The sequence below is a fragment of the Coenobita brevimanus genome, chromosome 33 (assembly GCF_032717465.1).
Source record: "Coenobita brevimanus isolate Jiangsu-jjx chromosome 33, ASM3271746v2, whole genome shotgun sequence".
NCBI classification, from domain to species: domain Eukaryota; kingdom Metazoa; phylum Arthropoda; class Malacostraca; order Decapoda; family Coenobitidae; genus Coenobita; species Coenobita brevimanus.
The window spans coordinates 7,521,240-7,544,466 of record NC_136986.1 but is presented as its reverse complement, the minus strand read 5'-3'; the positions used below and the strand labels follow the sequence as shown (position 1 = coordinate 7,544,466).

The window sequence follows — 23,227 nt, the reverse complement described above, 5'->3', positions numbered from 1 at the left end:
AACTCCCTGTACTGTTGTTTGCAGATGATACTGTATTGTTGAGTGAAGGCGAAGGGGAGCTGCAAGGCTTAGTGGATGAGTTTGGGAGTGTGTGTAAGAAACGGAATCTAAAGGTGAATGTAGGGAAGCGTAAAGTGATGGTCTTTGAGCGAGGTGAAATTAGTGAATGTGCAGTGAGGTTGGATGGTGAGGAATTGGAAAGTGTGAGTACGTTTAATTACTTGGATAGTGTGATGAGTAAGGATGGAAGTTTGGAGGGTGAAGTGCTTGAAAGGGTACAACAAGGAAGAAAAGTTGCTGGTTCCTTGAAAGCAGTAATAAGAAAGAGGGAAGTGAGCATGGAAGTGAAAAAATTACTACATGACAGTACTGTGATACCAACTCTAACGTATGGAAGTGAAGCTTGGAAGTTGTTGGAAGAACACAAGTCAAGAGTGAGAGCAGTGGAAATGAGTTATTTCAGAGAAGCCTGTTGAGTCACATGGAGAGGGAAGCTGACAAATGAGGATATAAAGGAGCGTTGTGGTGTGGATGTGGATGTGATAGGAAGCGTTAGGAGGAACACACTGAGGCGGTTTAGCCATATGGAGAAGATGGAGGGTGAGAGACTGATGAGGAGAGTGTATGTGGGTGAGGTGGAGGGGGGGAGAGGGAGGGGGAGGCCGAGGATGAGATGGAGGGATGGGGTGGAGAGGTATATGAGAGAAGGGGGTTTGAGTTGGGAGCAGGGCAGTGAAATGGCGGGGGACAGGGCGACGTGGAGGTGATTTGTTTGTGGCCACCCCGTACAGGATTGAGGCATCTGGCAATAGATAGATAGATAGATAGACTCTCCTGACTTGTACCCTTCCAACAAGGTCCAAACTTTGCTTCCATACGTTACAGTTGGTATCACAATCCTTTAATTCAGCATCTTTTTTTACTTTCATGCTCACTTCCCTTTTCCTTATCACTGCTTTCGAAAAATCAGGAACCTTCCTTCCCTGTTGTACCTTTTGATGGACTTCATATTCCATCCTTACTCATCACACTACCCAGTACTTAAATGCACCCACAATTTCCTTTATCACATCATCCAACCTCTGTGTGCATTCAGTGACTTCATTTTTACGAAGACCACAACTATACTCTTCTCTGCATTCATCTTTGGATTCCGTTTCTTACACACTGTCCCAGACTCATTCACCAAGCCTTGCAATTCCCATTCGTTCACATTTAATAATACAGTATCATCTCAACACAACTGAACAGGAAGTTTGCAGAAGCTGCCCTTTCTCATTAGGAAAGCTCCAACATCCCCTGTCCTACCTTGTATGCCATTTATAACTCCATCCATGTACAGACTGAACAACCATGGAGACATGATATATGTTTGTTTCAATCCAACATTGAGGTAGAAAAATTCACTCAATTCCCTATCCACATGGACTGCAGCCTTAGTGCCGTCATACATACTCATCACGGCATTCAACAGCTTCTCACATACTCCATTATTATATTCTAAATATTTTCCATATTCCTAGTCTATCTTCTCTGCCGTATGCTTTTCCCAAATCCATGAAGGTCGCAACAACTTCATTCCCCTTTTGTAGAAACTTTTCCACTGAAGAACTTGGAACAAATATCTGATCTACACACCTGCATCCCTTCCCAAAACCTCCCTGATCTTCTCAAATTCATTCCTCTGTCATTTCTTTAACTCTGTTAATAACTGTTCTATCATAATTCTTATTACACTAGCAAAACAAATGCCATTATGATTAAAACACACTTCTTTTTTCCCATTTCTTTTATACAGGGGAATATTATACTGACTTCCAATTCTCCGGGACTCTACTTTCCTCCTAGGCCTGGGACTTTCCTCATTTTGACATTCTTCATTGCTTCCATTACTTCCATCCTACTGATCACTTCCTTATCTCCCACCCAGAAACTCCCCAGAAACTTATACTTGCACTACTTTCATTCCCTATGTTTAATAATTTCTAAAAATGTTCTCTCAGTCTGCTAACTTTCTCTCCCTTCTCAATTAACAATCTATCATTTTTACCTTTCACTTCCCTACTGCCTTCTTATAACCCTGTCTAACTCTCTGTATCTCCTTCCTAATTATCAAGGTATTTATTACAGTACATTGATATCTATTTCAAAAAAATAAATTGTTTTCCCTGTATTATTGAGTATTAAGGAAACTTTCATTGTTGAAATTCAATTCTAGCTGTGAGACTATCACTGTGGTAATGAACTTAGCTATCAAAGTAATGACCTCCTCCAGTTAAGGCTCCTTGTTTGGCATCAATTAACATATTCTTTCGTATTACCTTTATTATGGTGCTATTTATCAGGGTGTTGTCCGTGAGCAGCATTGGAAAACAACTGCCTTGTAGCCAAGTTTCCAACACTGAACTAACCATCTGTACCCATTCCCACAGATGATGTCTGGAATCTGTAATGAAATATTACTCTCTCTCTCTCTCTCTCTCTCTCTCACACACACACACACACACACACACACACACACATATATATATATATATATATATATATATATATATATATATATATATATATATATATATATATATATATATATATATATATATATATATATATATATATATATATATATATATATATATATATATATATATATATATACATATATATATATATATATATACACATAAATATATTCATTTATTTATTTATTAGTGTGGCCGTTATTAATTAGTCAAAAATGGAATGATGGAATTTCACTGTTTGCTCCCCCTGTATTCGAGGGGTTGCCCTCGACTGGTGAAGAGGATGACCTTGATAAAACAGCCCTTAATGCACATTATGGGGCCAAAACAAACATAACAGGAGTGAAAACTACTTTACTTGTATTTTATTTGATACACTAAGCAATAATCACATTAGATACACATGAATAAGCATTGGCATAGAAGGTGTAGGTTCTGTGGGGGCGGCATCATTATATCCATTGACCGATGATCACTTCTTGCACAGGGCAGACTTTATCAGAACGAGGTAACTCTGATGGTGGTCTGCAGCAACTTGGAGCAGCAACTGGAGCTGCTCTTCCCCCACCATCAGCTTCTTAATGAGCTACTGAACGAGGGCCATCACCTGTTCTGCCCGGTCAATCACGACAGAGATAGCAGCAACAAGGGCCTTGGCACTCACAAACTCATTGTTGCATGACCAAGTATTGGGTCATTGGGTCAGGAACCCCACTGGCAGACCCAGCTTAGTGAAGAATTCATTTGTATCACAAGTTGATGTCGCCCATCATTAGTGAGGAATATCAACTCAGGAAGCCAAAGACGCTTGGGTGGTCAATCAGCAGCCTTGTCTCCTAGCGCCTTTACCATGCGGCTCTTTGCGTCAGCAAAGAAAGCCATGCCAACTGCTTCTTTGGACAGGTACCACAGGTGTGTAGATAGCTTCGTCTTTGTTGCCTTGGGGATCTGCTTGTTTGAGAATTGCATCAGCGTCCTCATCAGAGTCCGTTGTTCAACGGGGCTTTGATGGGAAGTGATGACGTTGTCCAAGCCATTATATAGATGAATACAGAAAAGAGAGAGAGATCTCAAATCCTTTGTTCCTCAGTATTTGCTGTCTTGAACTTGCTCTGGAAAAAACACATCGTGATAAAATATATCACTTTGGCCATCCAGTGAGCTCGATGCATGGCACATAGCGCACGGAACTTCTTGCCTTTGGAACACCTCCGAGGAAGATGATGGATAGACCCAAAAGTTCTTCATAGTCATCCTGTAGCTTAAGCGTCTAAGATCCCATGAACTGAATCAGTTCAGTTGCAAACTTTGACATTTCTTTTTTGATGGCCTCATTTGTATCACTTGGTTGGAACTAGTTTTGGTCGATGGAGGCCCAGTGGTCTCAAAAAAGCTTGAAGAGCAACACCTCTGGACTAGTTAAGGCAGATCCCAGCACTGCTTTGAAGACAGCTGGAAAGAGCAAGTCCATAACATGCTGTCTGCACGCCAACTACAAGATGTCGTGTCTCAGTTTTGCCTCGCTGAGAGTGCAGGCTCATCCATTTTGACCAGTGTTTGATGGTGTTGTGTCGAAGCACATTGCCATCACCTCTTCAGTAATCCTCTACCGATTGAGGCACTCCATGACAGCTTGAGCTTGTGCTTCTCCAGTTGAGGATGGAATCTGGGAGACTCCAAACAGCTGCTTGGCACCAAGTCCTGAAAAAATCACTGGGGGTCGGTCAACATGCTTGCAGGAGGTGAGGTCCTCCATCATCTTGCTGTCCTAGTGAACTGTCAAAGGACATTCTCCCTGGAGGTGTTCCTTCAATTCTTGAGCACAGCGAGCTCGATTCTCTCTTCAAAAACAGTTAATAGAACTCTGACTGACGTACTCAGAGACCTCCAAAACGAAGTTTGCAGCTGCCTCAGCCAGGACAAATGTTGCCTTCCTTGAGGACACTTTGGTCCCGTCTAAGACAGTTGAGGAGTCATGACATTCTTCATGCCCTGCTTTCCCCTGCGTGGGGACGAAAGTTCCTCCCCATCATCCTGCTTTTCATTAGCGTTGCTGGAGGATGAAAAAGTCAGGACAACTCTACTATTTGTGACCTCCATCACAGCCTCGGCCCTTCTCTTCCTCTCTGCTTCATTTTCTGCCTGGTTGGCTTTGTTCTTTGTGTGATGAAGATGGATAGTGTCCACACCATCCATTGAGCCAGGACGACCCTTCAGTCTCTGCAGCTGAAGGAACTCCCAGTCCTCAAGATGGCGGACCAGCTTTTTGACGTCTCCCTGCGCAATGTCAAAGGTATCTTCCAAACTCACTATGAACTCAGCATCCTTGGTTTTATGGCTCTCACTTGTTCTGGAAGCGTGCTTTTTCAAGCATATCCAGTCGTTATAAAATACCTCCTGCTTCTTCATAGCACAGGGCTCCTGTTGTGTGGGAATGTTTTGTTGTCTCACAGAGCCATCGTGACCCAAACAGTAATAGTGAGTCTCACGGATTGTCAGCTTCTTCTTTCGGTGGAGAAACATGAAGTACCCGAAAGCCTGCCGATATCAGGGCAGCTCTGAGCCTTTGATGTCATCCACTGTTGGTCTGAGTAAATAGAAGGAGTTGCACCCATTCATCTGAAAAATAAGGAAAAAAAAACATAGTTATATGGAGAGTAATGCCAGAGATGTACTACAGCATATATGATTATGAAATTTGGAAAGTTGGGATGGCTTGTAAATATTAATCGGTCCAAAAGATTTTTCATATATGACGTTTTTTCAACCAATGGAACAAATTCAGAGGGTGCAAGCAAGGAATTTCCACACATCGAAAATAAGGACCGCCATAAATATATATACAGTATATATATATATATATATATATATATATATATATTGCCAGACGCCTCAATCCCGTTTGGGGTGGCCACAAACAAATCGCCTCCAAGTCGCCCTGTCCCCCGCCATTTCACTGCCCTGCTCCCAACTCACACCCCCCTCTCTCATATACCTCTCCACCCCATCCCTCCATCTCATCCTCGGCCTCCCCCTCCCTCTTCCCCCCTCCACCTCACTCACATACACTCTCTTCGTCAGTCTTTCACCCTCCATCCTCTCCACATGGCCAAACCACCTCAGTGTGTTCCTCATAACGCTTCCTATCACATCCACATCCACACCACAACGCTCCTTTATATCCTCATTCGTCAGCCTGTCTCTCCACGTGACTCCACAGGCTCCTCTTAAATAACTCATTTCCACTGCTCTCACTCTTGACTTGTGTCCTTCCAACAATGTCCAAGCTTCACTTCCATACTGTCATGTAGTAACTTTTTCACTTCCATGCTCACTTCCCTGTTTCTTATCACTGCTTTCAAGGAACCAGCAACCTTTCTTCCCTGCTGTACCCTTTCAAGCACTTCACCCTCCAAACCTCCATCCTTACTCATCACACTACCCAAATACTTAAACGTACTCACATTTTCCAATTCCTCACCATCTAACCTCGCTGTACATTCACTAACTTCACCTCTCTCAAAGACCATCACTTTACTCTTCCCTACATTCACCTTTAGGTTCCGTTTCTTACACACTCTCTCAAACTCATCCACCAAGCCTTGCAGCTCCCCTTCGTTTTCATTCAACAACACAGTATCATCTGCAAACAACAGTACAGGGAGTTTCCAAACACTATCCTCTCTCACCAGGGCCACTCCAACATCCACTACCCTACCTTGTACCTCTTTTATTACCCCATCCATGTACAGATTGAACAACCATGGAGACATGACACATCCCTGTTTCAAACCAACTTTCAAAGAGAAAAATTCATTTAGTTCACCATCCACACGCACTGCAGCCTTCGCACCATCGTACATACTCTTCACAGCATTCAACAACTTCCCATCTACTCCATATATTCTTAACACTTTCCACAATCCTTGTCTATCCACCCTGTCATATGCTTTCTCCAAATCCATGAAAGCCGCATACAACTTCTTTCCCTTCTCTAGGAATATATATATATATATATATATATATATATATATATATATATATATATATATATATATATATATATATATATATATACACACACACACACACACACACACAGAGGTCCATTGCAGGACCGGCCTATCCTGACCATAGTGGGGACGATACAGCCAACGTATCTCTACCAAGTGGCTTAGGCTGTCTGGTAGAGATTGTATGTAGGGTGAGAAGTGCTTATAAGTGTAATTGTAGTGTTAGAGTAGTTTTGGATGTGTGTGTAGTCTGTGAACCAAGTGTAATGGGCCCCCGCAAGCCGACTGGGTGCAAGCATACTTAATACTATGAGACACTGGTTCAACCACAGCACCCCTTGTGTCCGCTAATATATATATATATATATATATATATATATATATATATATATATATATGAAGATAAACACCAACGTTATCAGGAACATCTTTAATAAATTGGTGACGTTTCGACAACTCGTTTGTCATTTTCAAACCTCGTATGTAAGAATACGTCTTTGGCAACTTCTGTAGAGTCTTGACGACCTTATGTGGGCATTGGGAACTTTAAAATTAAGAAAAGTAGGGGTGAGGTCATGTTGTTCACAGGTGGTGAGGAAATCTAAGTCCAGATGGACTTTCTTGACCTTGAAGTCGAGCCGTTCAGCTACTCGGTAGGCCTGTAGCGTTGGAGATCCATAACGTCTTGTTAATACAGATGCAATAGATTCACCATGGGGGAAGCGTAGTCTCAATATGAAGATAAACACCAACGTTATCAGGAACATCTTTAATAAATTGGTGACGTTTCGACAACTCGTTTGTCATTTTCAAACCTCGTATGTAAGAATACATCTTTGGCAACTTCTGTAGAGTCTTGATATATATATATATATATATATATATATATATATATATATATATATATATATATATATATGACATCGGGTTAGTAATTTGAACAGGAAATAATTTCCAGTGAATAGAACACTGTCGACAAATAATATACTCTCTCCTGTAGTATTTTGCTGTACTTGCTTCTTCACACTTAAAAAGAGAGAGAGGGAAAAAAATGACGAGTCCCCATTTGCTTATGTAATTGATGACAGACAACAGTACATATGTGACACTCAGTTGCCATCACACTTATAGGGCACTTTTATAAGGCTTTGGCATCAACGGCATCTTTGGATAAATCATAATTTTGTTTTCTTGGAGTAATTGCGAAGAACCTAATCCTCTTCTATTTATTTGTCTTATTAAAATAAAAATTATTGTCAACATACCTTAATATACTCTCGAGTGATACAAGCAGTCCTGATTTTATTTATGCATAAAAGGCATATCGGAAAATATGAAGTTGTCATCTGGAAATCAGGCAACAAATGAAAAAGTACTTTGGTGTTTCCTTTGTTCACAGAATATGCTCTGCAAGTTTGCTTATATATATATATATATATATATATATATATATATATATATATGTGTGTGTGTGTGTGTGTGTGTGTGTGTGTGTTTGTGTGTGTGTGTGTGTGTGTGTGTGAAATTTGGTCCAGTCGGGAGTAGGATCAATGTGTAACCATATTATGATTACCGTATTGTTGTAACCATACTACATAACTCTAATAATACTATATAACCATACATTCATAATGTCTTGAACCTGTGTACGTGATCAGATTAAGAATGCAGGTATCAGCTCTTTTCATAAATTGCAATGCAAGCACCAACCGGCTTCTGTCTCGCCTTGGGCAGTTGGAGGCTGGGCACCAAATGGAGTACATCTGTGGATTTCTCCTCTAATAAACCTCCATTGTTCATCTTTCAAGATCTTTCGATTTAACCTAACTAAAGAACGAGAGGGGAGCAGCACAAATTGGTGGCAGCGGTGAGTCGGATCTCCTTTTCATCGCCACTGTACAGTGATTCATCAGTAACACAATCAAACTTCGTTTGTGCTGGTGTTCTGTTCTAGTTCCAGTCTACACACCTGCCGCATGCCTCAACGTGCACCTGCCTTGTATTTGTGTCGCCTACTTTCTGAGGTAAAATCTTCCTACAGTTCTTCACCGAAGTTTAAACCGACACTGATCTTCACCCCCACCATTACCGACACCTGCATGCAGTAAGTAAACCAGTCACTGTCGAGTTACAGTTCTCGCACCCCTACTGTTTTAGAAAATTATAATAACTCGCCACCCCACCACACCCTACCACAACCCCAACCGCCTCCCTCTCAACCCCAACCTTAAACTTCGCTGACCAAGCAAAACCGCCCAGCAACCAGCCCCCCCCCCCACTATCTCACCCGGCAATGCAACCCTCACCACCTCACCTCCTCTCCCTGGGTGTGTGACAAGCCTATTAGTGAACACTACATCATCGTCGCTTCTCTAATAAACATCTTGGTGGTGATTATCATATGCTCCAGGTCGCATCTCATTGGTCGACTTCCCATTGTGACGTCATTCTCCCCCACCGCCTGCCTCCCTTGCCTGGGATGGACACCTCTTATTCAAGTACCTTCTCAAGTTTTCTCCAGCCAGCTTGATTTGCTTCATTCTGCAACGCTTTGGTATTCAGTATATGTAAATATATAGTTCATTTTCATCTGCCTATACCTTGACTTTCTATAGAGCTTATTCTACGGATTATGTCTACAGATTGTGCCTCATATTACCATTCATCTGCCTTGATTCACTATTTTGCATCTCCTACATTTACCTTACTTCTCGCCAACCTCACCCGTCACATTCAAATCATACCTCATTTTCTTCTCCCAAGTAATTTTCTTTCATATTCACCTTCATTGTACATATTCCCCTTCATCATCACTGTAAATATTTCACATTCCTTCATCCCCTCATTGTATATTTAACATACTCATTCTCATAATTTTAAGTTTCCTACTTCCCAAGAACTGATCTCTCTCCCGCTTGCCAACGACTAGCGACTGGAAGTGAGGAAGTTGATCGTTTTCTTCTACTCATACAACACTTACCACTGAACTGTCTCACACTACTACCACTACATTGTTACTACTACTACTACTACTGTTCTTGAGAACCCAGATAATATTCATCCAGATAAAATAAATCCAGATACACCATCCTCTCTAAATGACTCTCTAGAAATTCCATCTTCTTCTTGTCCTACCACTTTCCCTGATTTTCCTGTTACAACAACTGACTTCCCAACTCTAACGCAAATAACTGCCATTACTTTCTCTACCTCTCAACCCAGTATTTCAGTTTCTTCCACACTTTCCCAACCTCACACTCTTCCAGCGATGACGAATCAGGCCCCCCCTGCACAGTCCATATATTTGGACGATGCTAACCGCCCAGAATTCACTGGGGGGGATGGCTCTATCTCAATTTACAACTTCCTCAGAGTGGTCGAAACAGACATTCACAATTGATAAATGACAGCGTCTCTTATCTTATGGGTCGGTTACACCAAGGCAAATCACAAATATGTGCCGCGATTCGCGCGGGGCATTTTGAGGATTGTCAAACACTCGATGCATTCCACCATCAATTAATTCAGCTTTGTTGTAAATATTCCAATGCTACGTCTCTCATTGGTTTAACCAACCTCCTCAAATAGAGGAAGATGTGGAAATACCAATAAAAGACAAAACTCTTTGAGGCAGCTGCTGTGATGAATTCTACAAGCTCTAAGATGCACCAGTTGTTGCGTGACACTCAATGGGTAACAAAAGTTAATGGGCATCTTTTGCTTGCACTTGACAATTTTGGAGATTTGCTGGGTTACCTTAGATTTATGAATTAGTTAGATGACAGACAGCGGGAGATAATTATACAGATTGGTTTTAATCCAGGAGACAAAATTGTCAACATCTAAAAGGGAATACAAGAAAGATGGGGATCAAACCTCACTCGTTATGCCACTGTTCGCACCTCAGCCTCTCACTCCACGTACGGCACTGCGAAAGTATTCTACACTTCCGCCACTTCATCGGATTACTCACATTCGTGGCCAACTATGACGGAGAAACCTAACACTTGTTCCCATTCACAGTACTTTTCACCAGTCAGCGGTCATGACCAGTCCAATGTGCGACTGGGCAAACAGTCCTTGATTGTGTGCTGGCACTGCGGTAACGCCGGTCACTGAGAATCCAGTTGTTACCGCAAACAAGGACGGCATCGCTCACAGGGGCGACAGCGCATACCTTCACAATCATGTCGTCCTACATACAAATATCACAAGAACAGTACAACTCACTTTGCTGAGGAGTGTCGTTACCTTATGAGCTGCCAATCGCGGGAAGAGGAGCACCCGTATTGGAAGAATAACATAACAAAAGATACGCCCGTGACAGAAGAATGTAACGTAACAACAAAAGATATGCCTGTACCATAAAAATGTAACATAACAACAGAAAATCAACTCCCCATTCGCCACGTAGTGCCTAACACCTCTTTAGGCTTAGTTATTATAGGATGGAGTGATGGGGTACAAACTTCGTTTTTCATGGACACAGGATCTATGATAAATTTGATCTGTGATACATCTCAAAACAGCATTAAGGGAACAAGTATAAAGGTTGGGATCCTTGAACCACCCTGACATTCGCCTGTGCAAGGTGGATGTCTCAGAGTTTAAAGTCAAGGGAAGGGTCACTTTAAGGTACGACTTGATAAAGCCTTAACACCTTTTACTGCAGAATTTCATGTAATAAACGATCTCAGATATCCAGCATATACTCTTATTGGCTTACCGACAATGGCTCAACAATCAGTTGCCATATTACCTGCTTGTGGTAGTACAGACATTAACCCTTACACCACGGGCTTGTTTCCCAATGTTTTGCGTGTCCCGCGGGGTTATTCAGGCTCCGACAGACTCTCAAAAAATATTTGCCAAAAATCAGTTATTTGTCCTAAAATATTAAAATTAAATATGCATATGGCACATACCTTCAGCTTTCTCCTTGGATGTTTGTTGAGCCTTCGTCGATTACCGTAGGACTTGTGGAGACCTCTGAAGTTGGGTAACGAAGTCTCCACTTTACACTTCCCGACAACCCGTAATATGATTACCACAGCCAGATATTATCACTATAAACACTATTCTATGATTATCAAGTAGTTTGGGATCCCCCCCAAAAAAAAAACCCACTGTGAAAGCAATGAAAATTACGAGCGCATATGACCTTCCCACTTGCGCTAGTTCGCTGTTGGTATTCCCTCATTTATTATTCATAAAACCCCTCACACTTTATATTTCTATTACTATATAACACTTATATATATATCTGGAGTCTATATCCATAAGTTTCCTTCAGTAGTATTAGTTTATTGTCAATGAAGTCATTCAATTTTTCATGCAGTAAAATACGTAAAGAGCCCCGGATTCACTTTCACTGTTATAACCTCAAGTATTTGTACTCATATTCTTATATTACTAATTACTTACATTTCTATTTACATTTTCTATTTTTTCAATATTTACACTTCTATTTTACTTACACTATGTTATTCACTGTCACTTTCAGTAACATAAAACTATATTACACTGTTCAGTCATATGTACTGTACATCCATTACTTTCACTTGCTATTTACACATTATTTACACATTTTTTTCACATTATTTTCCTTTCCCACTTGCACTTTTAGAACTGCTTCTGGTTATGGTAATCAAAGAAGCAGGTAACACAGAGGGGAACCTGGCACTCGGTGCACTACCAAGAGGTGCGTTTGTGCTCAGGTGTGCGTCGGGTGGTATGTGCACACACCTGGCACCTGCGGATCGCAGCCTTCCTCTTGCCTGTGGCAGGCATTTGCACCAGTCTGTCCCGATCCATGTACGCCCTCTGCTCAAGTCTGTCGGGAAGTGTTACTGGATGGCGCCTTGAAGTTGCTGCTGTCACCCTACCATATCTTTCAAGCAGCTGCTGAACACAAGTCCTGGCAAACAACCTCAGGGAGAAGGACTTGGGTGGCTTGACCTTCATCTTGTACAGGATGAAGGCGTTCAGCATAGTCATGTCTATGAGATGCAGAAAAACTTTCCTGTACCACCTAGTATTCTTCCTGAGGCAGTCGATCTCTCCAATCATCATGTCGGACTTGTCCACCAGCCACATGTTGATATTGTAGTCTAAGACAGCATCAGGTTTCCTCACAGGTTCGCCTGTCCTACGGTCGACCTTCCCACTGTTTGTCATTTCCCCCTTGTGTACTGTGGTGAGCATGTGCACCACCCTCTTGTCATGCCACCGTATTGCCAGCATCTTCTCACACTTGCGAAGGTGCATGTCTCCTCGCTGCAAGGTTCCTGCCTCTGGGAATTTAGGGAAGTGGGCACGATTACTCTTGGCATTACCACAGGAGCCGATGCCGTGCTCTGAAAGGTATTTGGCAACTTTCGGTGCTGTATAATAGTTGTCTGTATACAGCACATGATTCCCACCAAAATATCTTTCAAAGAGCACTTTCACTACACAGCCTGAGAAGCCAAGGGGGTGTGTTTTATCAAGATCGACAGTGCTGGCTGAATAAATGACGAAGTCAAGGATGTACCCCGTCTTACAGTCGCACAGTACAAAGAACTTGATTCCAAAGTGATGGCGTTTGCTTGGAATGTACTGCACAAACCGAAGACGTCCTCTGAACAAAACCAAGGATTCGTCAATGACAGCCTTCTGAAAGGGGTGGAAGAATGTCATAAACTTATCCTTCATTCTGCTCAGAATCTCCCGGATCTTCCAGAGTGGGTCGGTTTGGGAAGGTACATCGTTGTTGGCAAAGTGCAGGTTTCCCATGATGTTCCAGAAGCGATCTCTGGCCATGTACTTATTGAAGGTAGGTGAGGGTAGTAAGGGGTCCATGGACCAGTATTCTTCCAACTCATGCTTCTTTGAGTGTGGCATGAGAAGCATGAGGGCGAAGAACACATACAGCTCCTGCACTCCCAGCATGGACCACTGTTGCATCTTGGCTGCACCTGTACCACTTGCAGCACGTTGTGATTCATACCTGTTGGTCTCATCACATATGTGCTGCATGACTTCGTCATCGAGGAAGGCCAAAAGGAAGTCCACACACTCAGCATCCTCGTCAAGAGTGAAGGCAGGCTGTACTCCTGAGGAACTCTCGTCAAAATGGAGATGTTCAGGGACAAAATCGGACCCTTCCGTCCACGCGAAGGCGTCCAGGATTCCCTATCGTGGCGGTGTAGGGTGGGTGAGGGTGGAGGGTGGCTGAGAGGCCACTCGCACTGACCCTGGGTTGCCGTACAGCACTATGGTCCTTTCACCGCAAGAAGTCCGTTCAGGGTGGGGCCCACCTGGTGAATCACCTCTAGCGATGCTGCCAAATCAACCGTAGTACATAAGAACATAAGAAGAGAGGATAACTGCAGTAGGCCGGTTGGCCCATGCTAGGCAGCTCCTAGAAGAGTAACTGAACTACTAGAATGAGATAAGGATAGCAAAGAAGAAGGCTCTCCCCCGCCCTCCAAACCCTCCAGCCGAAGCCGGCAGGAAAAAGTCAGAAAGAACACCACGCCGTATAGAAAAACTGGCGTGGACATTTTACAGGAAAGTGTGAAAGGAGAATAGAGACTATCATAGCGTAACCTGAAAAGAAAATTTTTTTGAATTAGTATTGGTTATAAGATTTTCTTTATTCTATATCCACCCCTTATTTGTCATATGCTTATCTAGCCTATGCTTGAAACTCTCAATGGAAGAGGCAGCAACTACTTTACTAGGTAGCTTATTCCATTCGTCTGCTACTCTATTACCAAACCAATTTCTACCGATTTCCTTTCTGAAACGGAATTTTTCTAGTTTGAAACCATTATTTCTAGTTCTATCCTGTATGCTCACTTTAAGTACCTTGCTAATATCTCCCTTATTTATACCATTCATCCACTTACACACCTCAATTAAGTCTCCCCTTACTCTACGCCTCTCTAGCGAATGCAGACTTAGTCTTTTCAGTCTGTCTTCATATGACAGGTTCCGGACGTCATGTATCATTTTAGTCATTCTTCTCTGTACATTTTCTAACGAATTAATATCCATTCTATAGTAAGGACACCAAAATTGTACTGCGTAGTCTAAATGTGGCCTTACTAATGCTAGATAAAGTTTCAGTATTACTTTAGATGATCTATTGCTCACGCTTCTCGAAATAAATCCTAGGACCCTATTTGCTTTATTTCTCGCATTAATACACTGTTGCCTTGGTTTAAGGTCGTTATTAATCATAACTCCTAGATCTCTCTCGCATTCCGATTTGCTAATTTCTTTGTTATCTAAGCTGTATTTAGTATCTCCAATGGTCTTGCCTACGTTAAGTACTTTACATTTTTCAACGTTAAATTCCATTTGCCAAGTTTTAGACCATTTGAACAATGTATCGAGGTCTTTTTGTAAGTTATGGCAATCGTCAGTCGAGTTAATGATACGCCCTATTTTTGTATTGTCGGCAAATTTGCTGATGCTGCTATTGACTCCTAAGTCTAGATCATTTATATATATGATAAATAATAAGGGACCGAGTACTGAACCCTGTGGTACACCGCTAGTTACTAATCCCCAGTCCGACTTAGTTCCATTTATTAATACTCTCTGCTTTCGTCCTTTCAGCCAGGATTCTATCCATTTTAAGATATCGCCGTCTATACCGTGTGTTCGAACCTTTCTAACTAACCTTTCGTGTGGGACCCTATCAAAAGCTTTGCTAAAGTCCAGATAAATAACATCGTAAGTTTTATCGCTATCTACTGCCTCATAGACCTCCGAGTAGAATGACAACAAATTTGTGAGGCAGGATCGTCCTTGCCTGAATCCGTGCTGACTTTCGTTTATAAGATTAAATCTTTCTAAGTGTTCTCTAATCTTATTTGCTAAAATTGACTCTAACATTTTTCCTACTATTGACGTTAGACTTATCGGACGATAATTCGACGCAGCTGATTTATCACCCTTTTTAAAGATGGGCACTACGTTTGCGGTTTTCCACGCCTCTGGAACTTCTCCTGAACTTAAAGAGTCATTAAATAACGTTAAAAGTGGCTGACATAATTCTTCTTTGGTTTCTTTTATAATTTTTGCATATATATCGTCCGGACCTGGCGATTTTTGAGGTTTTAACTTACTAATTTCTTTCAATACGTCCTCCTTCCTAATGGTTATTTTACTAAGAATATTTTCCGTATTCTCATGGTAAATATTTGCTGCTTGAGGGACCAGGCTTAGATTTTCCTTGGTGAATACTGATATGAAATAATTATTTAGGATGGAGCACATTTCTTTATCTTCACTGGTAATGTCACCTGTTTCTGTTCTGAGTGGTCCAATCCTATCTTTATCTCTCTCTCTCTTATTTCCTATCTATGTGCTATTTGAAATTGTTTTTTATATTCTGTATATAGTAAAGGAAGCTATATAGTACATTGAGTATCACTTTTTAGAATTATAACAACGATTTGAATGAATTCTATGACACGTGGCAGTGCTTTTTTCCCATGTTGCCACGCCGTAGAGTTGCCAATTTGACCACCAATTATCGGATTATCACCTACCCCCATCCCACCTGTTTCTCTCTCTCTCTCTCTCTCTCTCTCTCTCTCTCTCTCTCTCTCTCGTCAATATAACAGAAAGTTCTGATGATGAAGAAAATTATGATTAAAGATCAGAGAGAGGATTAGACCTACAGGGAACCTCTTAAAAATAAAACGCGCCTGACTTTTACCTCATAAGTGGTGTGGAAAAAAAATTGGAAATAAATAATATATATATATATATATATATATATATATATATATATATATATATAGAGAGAGAGAGAGAGAGTGAGAGAGAGCGAGAAACAGGTGTGATGGGGGTAGGTAGGGAGACAGAGTGATAATCCGATAACTGGTGGTCAAATTGGCAACGTCGCACTCGGGGGAATTCCAAATTCTGCCACACCCTGAACGGACTTCTTGCTGCAAAAGGACCATAGTAGCCCTTACTCTACTAGCAACTCTACTTTTACGGGTCAGGGATTTACCTCTTCCTCTACGGCCTGCCTTCACTGTTGATGCTGGTGGTGATTCTGACGACGAAGACTCCGGAGAAAATTCAGCAGAAGAAGAGGAAGAAATGAGTGAAGTGGGACTTGGGGAACGGGGAGGTGAATCAACTCGGGACTCATGGTGGGCTGGGTCACGCGGGGCCATAGTTCCAGGGCTAACCCGCCGCCTTTTCATTCCCTTCCCAAATTCCTTCCCTTGCTGCACTAACGGCTCCTTTCCCTTGGAGCTAGGGATAACTTGGGACACTGAAGCACTCGTACTAGTAGTTTCTGGCACGATTTCCTCACCCGGCTCATCACACGAATCCCCCAAAGGGTCAAAGTCACTATCCATCATCACCATTGATAATTCGGCTAGTTCACGTTCCACTGCAGAGTCAGTTCTTTCCTGCTTCCCCCACGAGTTTTTCTGGGTGTAGAGGTCACGAGGCCCTTTGCAATGAGCGCAGAAGCGGCAGAAATGGCGGGGCGCGAGTGCAACATGCTTTAACCACAGAAGAGGACAAGGAACTAAATGGCGCGGCTTATCTGAGAAGGCAAGGGTTGACAGTGACAATGGGGCTGACAGTTGTTAACTTACATGCTAATAAATTATTGGTAGAAAATCTCGGCAATACATAAAGAAATAGGCAGTTCCAGGTGAATGTAAATGTCACTTAGGCTTCTCCCTTCCTTTCTGATAAATATTTTTATTACAGAAATAGATTACAAGGCATAATTCAAAGGGGAAATTACCGTGGGAATGTAGCGAAAGAATGCATGTGAGGTGTTGTCAGGTGATAATTAGCCCATTCCTGGTGTATACCATTATCACTTACCTAATTTTTTTTTGGTATAGATTATTTTGTATAAGTGTAGGGCATAGGGCTTAGTTTAATGGATGAAATCTGTGGAATAATCCGGGGGAGATTTGCTTAGCGCAGAGCGGCCGGGGAGGTGAGAGGACAGGGTAATGGAGGGGAGGTAGGGAGGGAAGTCAGGAACGGGGGAAAATGGCTAAAATGTCAACAATGGATGGGAGTACAGATGAGATTTGGAGTGCTGACTAGTGTTGGACATTGGCTGGCAAAATGTCCTCTTCAGCTGGGATTGGTCTATTTAGTACAAATTCAAAGTGCTCTTTCCACCTTTCTTTTATATCCAAATCTTTAGTCATCAAATTACCATTTCTATCTCGTGCAGGTACTTCCTTCCCTCTTTTTTCAGTCCCAGTTAACTCCTTTATGGCCTGATACGCTGCTCTTGTGCTCCGACCGCCATTTTTACTTAATTTAATTTCTGTCTCTGTTGCCTTTTCATTATATTGCCTGCTCTTATCACGTCTAACGAGTCTTTTTACATCAGAATGTAAACTCCAGTACTTTGCTCTAAGTATTTCAAATACCTGACCATCAACATGTTGTTCGTCACTTCTTAACTTAGTCTCTTTCCTTTTCTGAATTGCATTCCATGTTTCATCTGAGATCCACTTTTTCCTTCTCGCTTTTCCCTTTTTCTTAATAGTAATCTTAGCACTCTCATGCAAAACCTCTTTTACCTCTCTCCACATTTGATTAATATCATTGTCTTCAGATTCCATCAAAGTCTGAAGGACTAGAAACCTGTTCCTACATTCCCACCGAAACTTTTCCTTCGGATTCTCATCATTCCTCAGTTCATCAAAATCATAATTATTACCTCCTGTACAATTACCATTAACGTTTCTCTTAAGTTTTATTTTAATCTTTGACACAACAAGTTGATGATCGCTACCTATATCTGCTCCCCTCCTTACGCAAACATCTCGCAAATAACTCCTATGCCTTCTGCTAATTGCAATGTGGTCAATCTGGTTACAATATTTACCACATAATGAAATCCAAGTAGTCTTATGTATTTTTCTATGTTCAAAGACAGTTCCACCAATTATAAAGTCATTTGCCAAACAAAAGCTTCCAAGTCGCACACCATTTTCGTTTCGGTGAGGATCTGTCCCTTTTCCCCTTTGGGGCTAAGATGCGAATGATTGTGTTTGAATTGATGAGTAAATGGGGAGTGTGTCGTCCTGTCTCGGTTACCTCCCTTTCCTTCGGGGAAACAGCGTAGGTATATAGATAGGTAGATAGATATCAACACCCTCTTTACCCATACAATCTTCAAAGCCACCCCTACTACTGCCAACAATCGTATTAAAATCACCAGTGCAAACTAACACATCATGTCTTGCCACTCTATTCACTACATCCTGCAGCTTCTCATAAAAGTCATCCTTCATTTCATCAGCAGCCTCATTTGTCGGAGCTTACCCTACAACCATACTGATATTACCATGGTCAGATTTTAAACGAGCATAAAGCAAGCGCTCATTAATTGGTTCAAACTCACATACTGCCTTACAAGCATCTTTACTCAGCAGCAAGCCTACTCCTTGGTAATGATTTCCTTCACTCCTACCAGAAACCAACATTGTAATACCATCTTTCAAATTCATTTTATCAACTCCAAGCAACCTCGTTTCTGTAAGAGCACAATTATCCATCTTGCATTCCTTGAACACTGAAATAAGTTCTTCCATTTTACCAGCCTGATTGAGAGTTCGAACATTCCAGTTTCTTATTCTTAAGGTTCTTTTTGGATGTATAAACTTATTTCTACACCGTGGGATTCTTAGCACCCCCTGCCCACTTAAGGGCTGCACGGAACTGAGGACCATTGCTTCGTAACCAGAGTTCATCAAGATTTCTTAGGCAGAAAAATATTTTACCCTGGAGCCAATGCCAGTGACTCGCAGGAACCAGCCAGTGGAGAGAGGAAATTAACTAAACGAAAGTAAAATGCAGAGAGTTTGGACAGACAAAGTACAAGGTAAAGAAAGAGAGGAAAAAGAATGTAGATAAACGTGTCCCTTTTAGTCGCCTCTTACGACAAACAGAGAATACTGGGGAAGTATATATATATATATATATATATATATATATATATATATATATATATATATATATATATATATATATATATATATATATATATATATATATTACTAGTTTTCTTTCTAACTTAATTCACATGGCCATGTATTGCATACAGTATACTGGGTCCCTTTTCCTTCCTACAACTTCTATTGAATAATTCTACCTATCATCATTATCACACCAAGTACTTATGTATCTGGTAAAACTCCCCCCCCCCTTCAACGGTTATATATATTTTATACATTACTCCACTGTATTTCAATGCCTCATTGTGTCAGGAGACACCATTTTCATTAACCGCGGGAGTACTGTAACAATACCATATTATTGTGACTACTGTATTATTGTAATCATACTATGTAACTCTAACATTACTATATAACCACACATTCATAATGTCTTGAACCTGTGTACGTGATCAGATCAAGAATGCAAGTATCAGCTAATTTCACAAATTGCGATGCAAGCGCCAACCGGCTTCTGTCTTGCCTTGGGCAGCTGGGGGCTGGACACCGAACGGCGTACATCTGTGGAGCTCTCCCCTGATAAACTTCCGTTGTTTATCTTTCAAGATCTTTGGATTTAATCTAACTAAAGAACGAGAGGGAAGTGGCACAAATGGTAAATGATCCGTCTCAGGAATAGGCCCATGAAGAAATTGGTTCCTAGGGTAATTAGGGCCCATGCGAACATAAGGCTATAAAAGACTAGAGACAGATCCCTGAGACAAATAATTTTTAGTAAAACTTTCCACATCCCTGTGGGATGATTTATTTTTCTAGCCATTATCGTTAATTCACTCAAATAGAAAAGCCATATTTCAAAGGCTATTTGTGCATATAGCCCTATAACTTGGTCAACTTAGTCAGAGACCTATCCTTTTGTTTTGGCCAAATATGGTGACAATCAGCCAACCGGATCCCCGGATGTTACCTGGAACATAGAAAAGTGATTCAGCCTCCCTATCTCAAGAAGCGCATAAGCTAGGAAGCTAAAATATTACTCCAGCATAGACTTAAGGCAGACGCAGTGCAGAAAGGAGTATGGTTCTAATTGGCTGATTATTCTATGAAATAGCCTAGGATTAAAAATGGATCTTTCCTGTATATTCTGTATTTTTCTAATTTTCCATGAAGGATTAAAGCTACAGCCACCAAACTTGGTCGACTAAGAGACTGTGATGCCTAAGGCGACATACACAATATCAAGTACTTTGACTTCAAGGCTCCTTTATAGCTCGGCTTTTAGTAGGCAATGGCTGTGAGAAGTTTGTCTTCGTAAAAATTGTCCTTGGACGATTTTACGACGTTCTGAATATTATTATTATTAATATTATTGTTGTTACTACTACTACTACTACTACTACTACGACTATTATTATTATTAGACAGAGAAGGACTGTGGAAGGTTTTGCGCATGAACGGTGTAGATGGTAAGCTGCTAGGTGCCGTCAAGAGTTTTTATGATGGAAGTGAAGGATGTGTAAGGGTTAATACGCATCTTAGTGAATGGTTCACGATCAATGTGGGCATACGACAAGGTTGTGCGATGATTCCATGACTGTTCAATATATATATGGATGGGGCGATGAGAGAAGTACTAACACTAGTCATGGAGAGGGGGATAACATTGGTAATGAATGATGATGGATGGACTATCTCAAATTTGTTGTATGCAGATGATGCAGTAGCCTACTACTTCCAAATACCGGGCAAGAACTTGGTAGACTAGTGCAGAGTGTTGATGATGTTTGTGCACGTAGTGCCTTGAGAGTAAATGTAGAGAAGAATAAAGTGAAGGTTGTTGAGAGAGAAGATGACTCCCAGTGTGATGTTGCAATGAATGGAGAGAGGTTGGAATTGGCTAGAGAGTTCAAATACCTGGGTACAGCGATAGAAAAGAGAGAAAAATGTGCAGAGGAAATTAAAAGTAGCTGGTGCAATGAAGGCATTGATGAGAAACAGAGGCTTGAGTGTTGCAGCTGCACGAGGCTTACATGAAGGAGTGTTAGTGCCAACTTTAACATATGGATGTGAGACTATGGAGTGCCATGAAAATGAAAAGTCAAGAGTGAGAGCAGTGGAGGTGGGACTGCTAAGGAATGTATGTGGAGTACAGAGAGTGGATAGGATACAAAATAAAGTCATTTGTGAAAGATGTGGAGTGAGGAAGTCTGTAGACAACAGAATCGAAGGGAGTGTACTGAGATGGTATGGTTATGTGGAGGGAGTAGATAACGATAGAGTGGAGAAAACGGCATAACTGAGTGAATTTAAAGGAGAGAGGAGACGAGAAGAAAGGAGAAGATGGAGGGATATGGTGGATGTGTGTATGAGGATGAGAGGTTTGGAAGTCGGTGAGACTAGGAGACTGACAAGAGATCGAGCTGGCTGGATGAATATTGTGAGATAAAGTGCATAATCGGGGATTTGGCACCCCTTTTTAACGTGACAGCGTCAGGAGTGACTCTATCGGGCACATTTACGTGAAGCTACATAATATGGTAAAAGTTTTTGGCGTATCAGATAGAACCATGATTCAGGGGGCTTGAGTGGTGAGCGAATGGGATTGGGCAAATCTGGGCTGTCTGGACATTGCTACTCGTCACCCCGCCCTAGGGTGGGAAAGGAGGTCCGAATGATGATGATGATAATGATGATGATGATTACTATTGTTACTACAACTACTACTACTACTACTACTACTACCACTACTAGTACTATTGTTATTATTATTATTATTATTATTATCATTATTATTATTATTATTATTCCATGAAAAGGAAATAGATCTAGGAGAATGGAAGTCTCTTGTGGAAACTTAATAAAGTGAGGAATTTCACCCATGAAGGAAGAAATGTCCATTCAGGAGGATATGCCTGTGAGAAAAAAAAAAAAAAGTCTCTTCAGATTAGAAGTAGGCCCATGTAGTAAACAGGTCATGGAGTGATAATTCCATGACAAAAATTAGTCCAAAGAAGAATTTGGTATAAGAGAAACATGAATGCAGGAAGAGGTTTAAGTACCATGTAGAAAATGGGTTAGTGACAGAAAATATGTCTGGGTAACTGGCAGATAATTGGGCCACGGGGAAAATAAAAAGGTCCTGAGGAAACAAGCCCATAGAGGAAAAGTATCCAATGAACAGGTTCGCAAGGGAAATTAGGTACGTGCTGGATGAACCCAAGAAAGTATAATATGAGATCGACTTATATGTGAGTGAAAATTACTTGATAATCTTGGAAGAATTACCGCATGTGCATATAGGTATATGTATGCACTGAAAGTGTATACGTATCTTATGCGACTGTACCTGCAAAATGTGTAAACAGAGAGCTCCTTGCAGCACATGCAGTGTTAAAGAAGATGACCAGCAGCAGACCACGCTTCATCATCCGTAGGGCCAATATCTGTAAGGGCAATTACTCGTTTAGCAATGTAGAAAGTTCATGTATTTATCATGCAGTATTACTTTCCTCATCAGTAGGAAGGGGTATTGAGCCAGGATACTAAGTACCGACATTTAAGGCAAGGGTGACAAGCCCTGATAGTCCCAAATGGCATCGTTTTAGCAATGGTCCCGAAACAGTCCTCAGACTGAAACCCTTATGGTTCCCGCCCAGTTTAATTAAAGCACCTGAACCTAACAGACCACAAAGCGTCGACTTGGTTAAATAGTTACCGCCCATCATGGTATATGTTT

General features: G+C 41.3%; 1 protein-coding gene across 1 annotated transcript in view; it reads right to left on the bottom strand.

Annotated features, from left to right (window-relative positions):
• Positions 1–4,281, bottom strand: part of LOC145395781 (uncharacterized) — a 41,335-nt gene extending 37,054 nt beyond the window's left edge. The window contains exons 1-2 of the mRNA XM_080269318.1: positions 4,133–4,281; positions 3,372–3,525 (exon numbers count right to left, since the gene is read on the bottom strand). Of these exons, the coding sequence (XP_080125444.1) occupies positions 3,372–3,525; positions 4,133–4,281 (303 nt within the window). The remainder of the gene's footprint in view (positions 1–3,371; positions 3,526–4,132) is intronic.
• Positions 4,282–23,227: the final 18,946 nt, after the last annotated feature.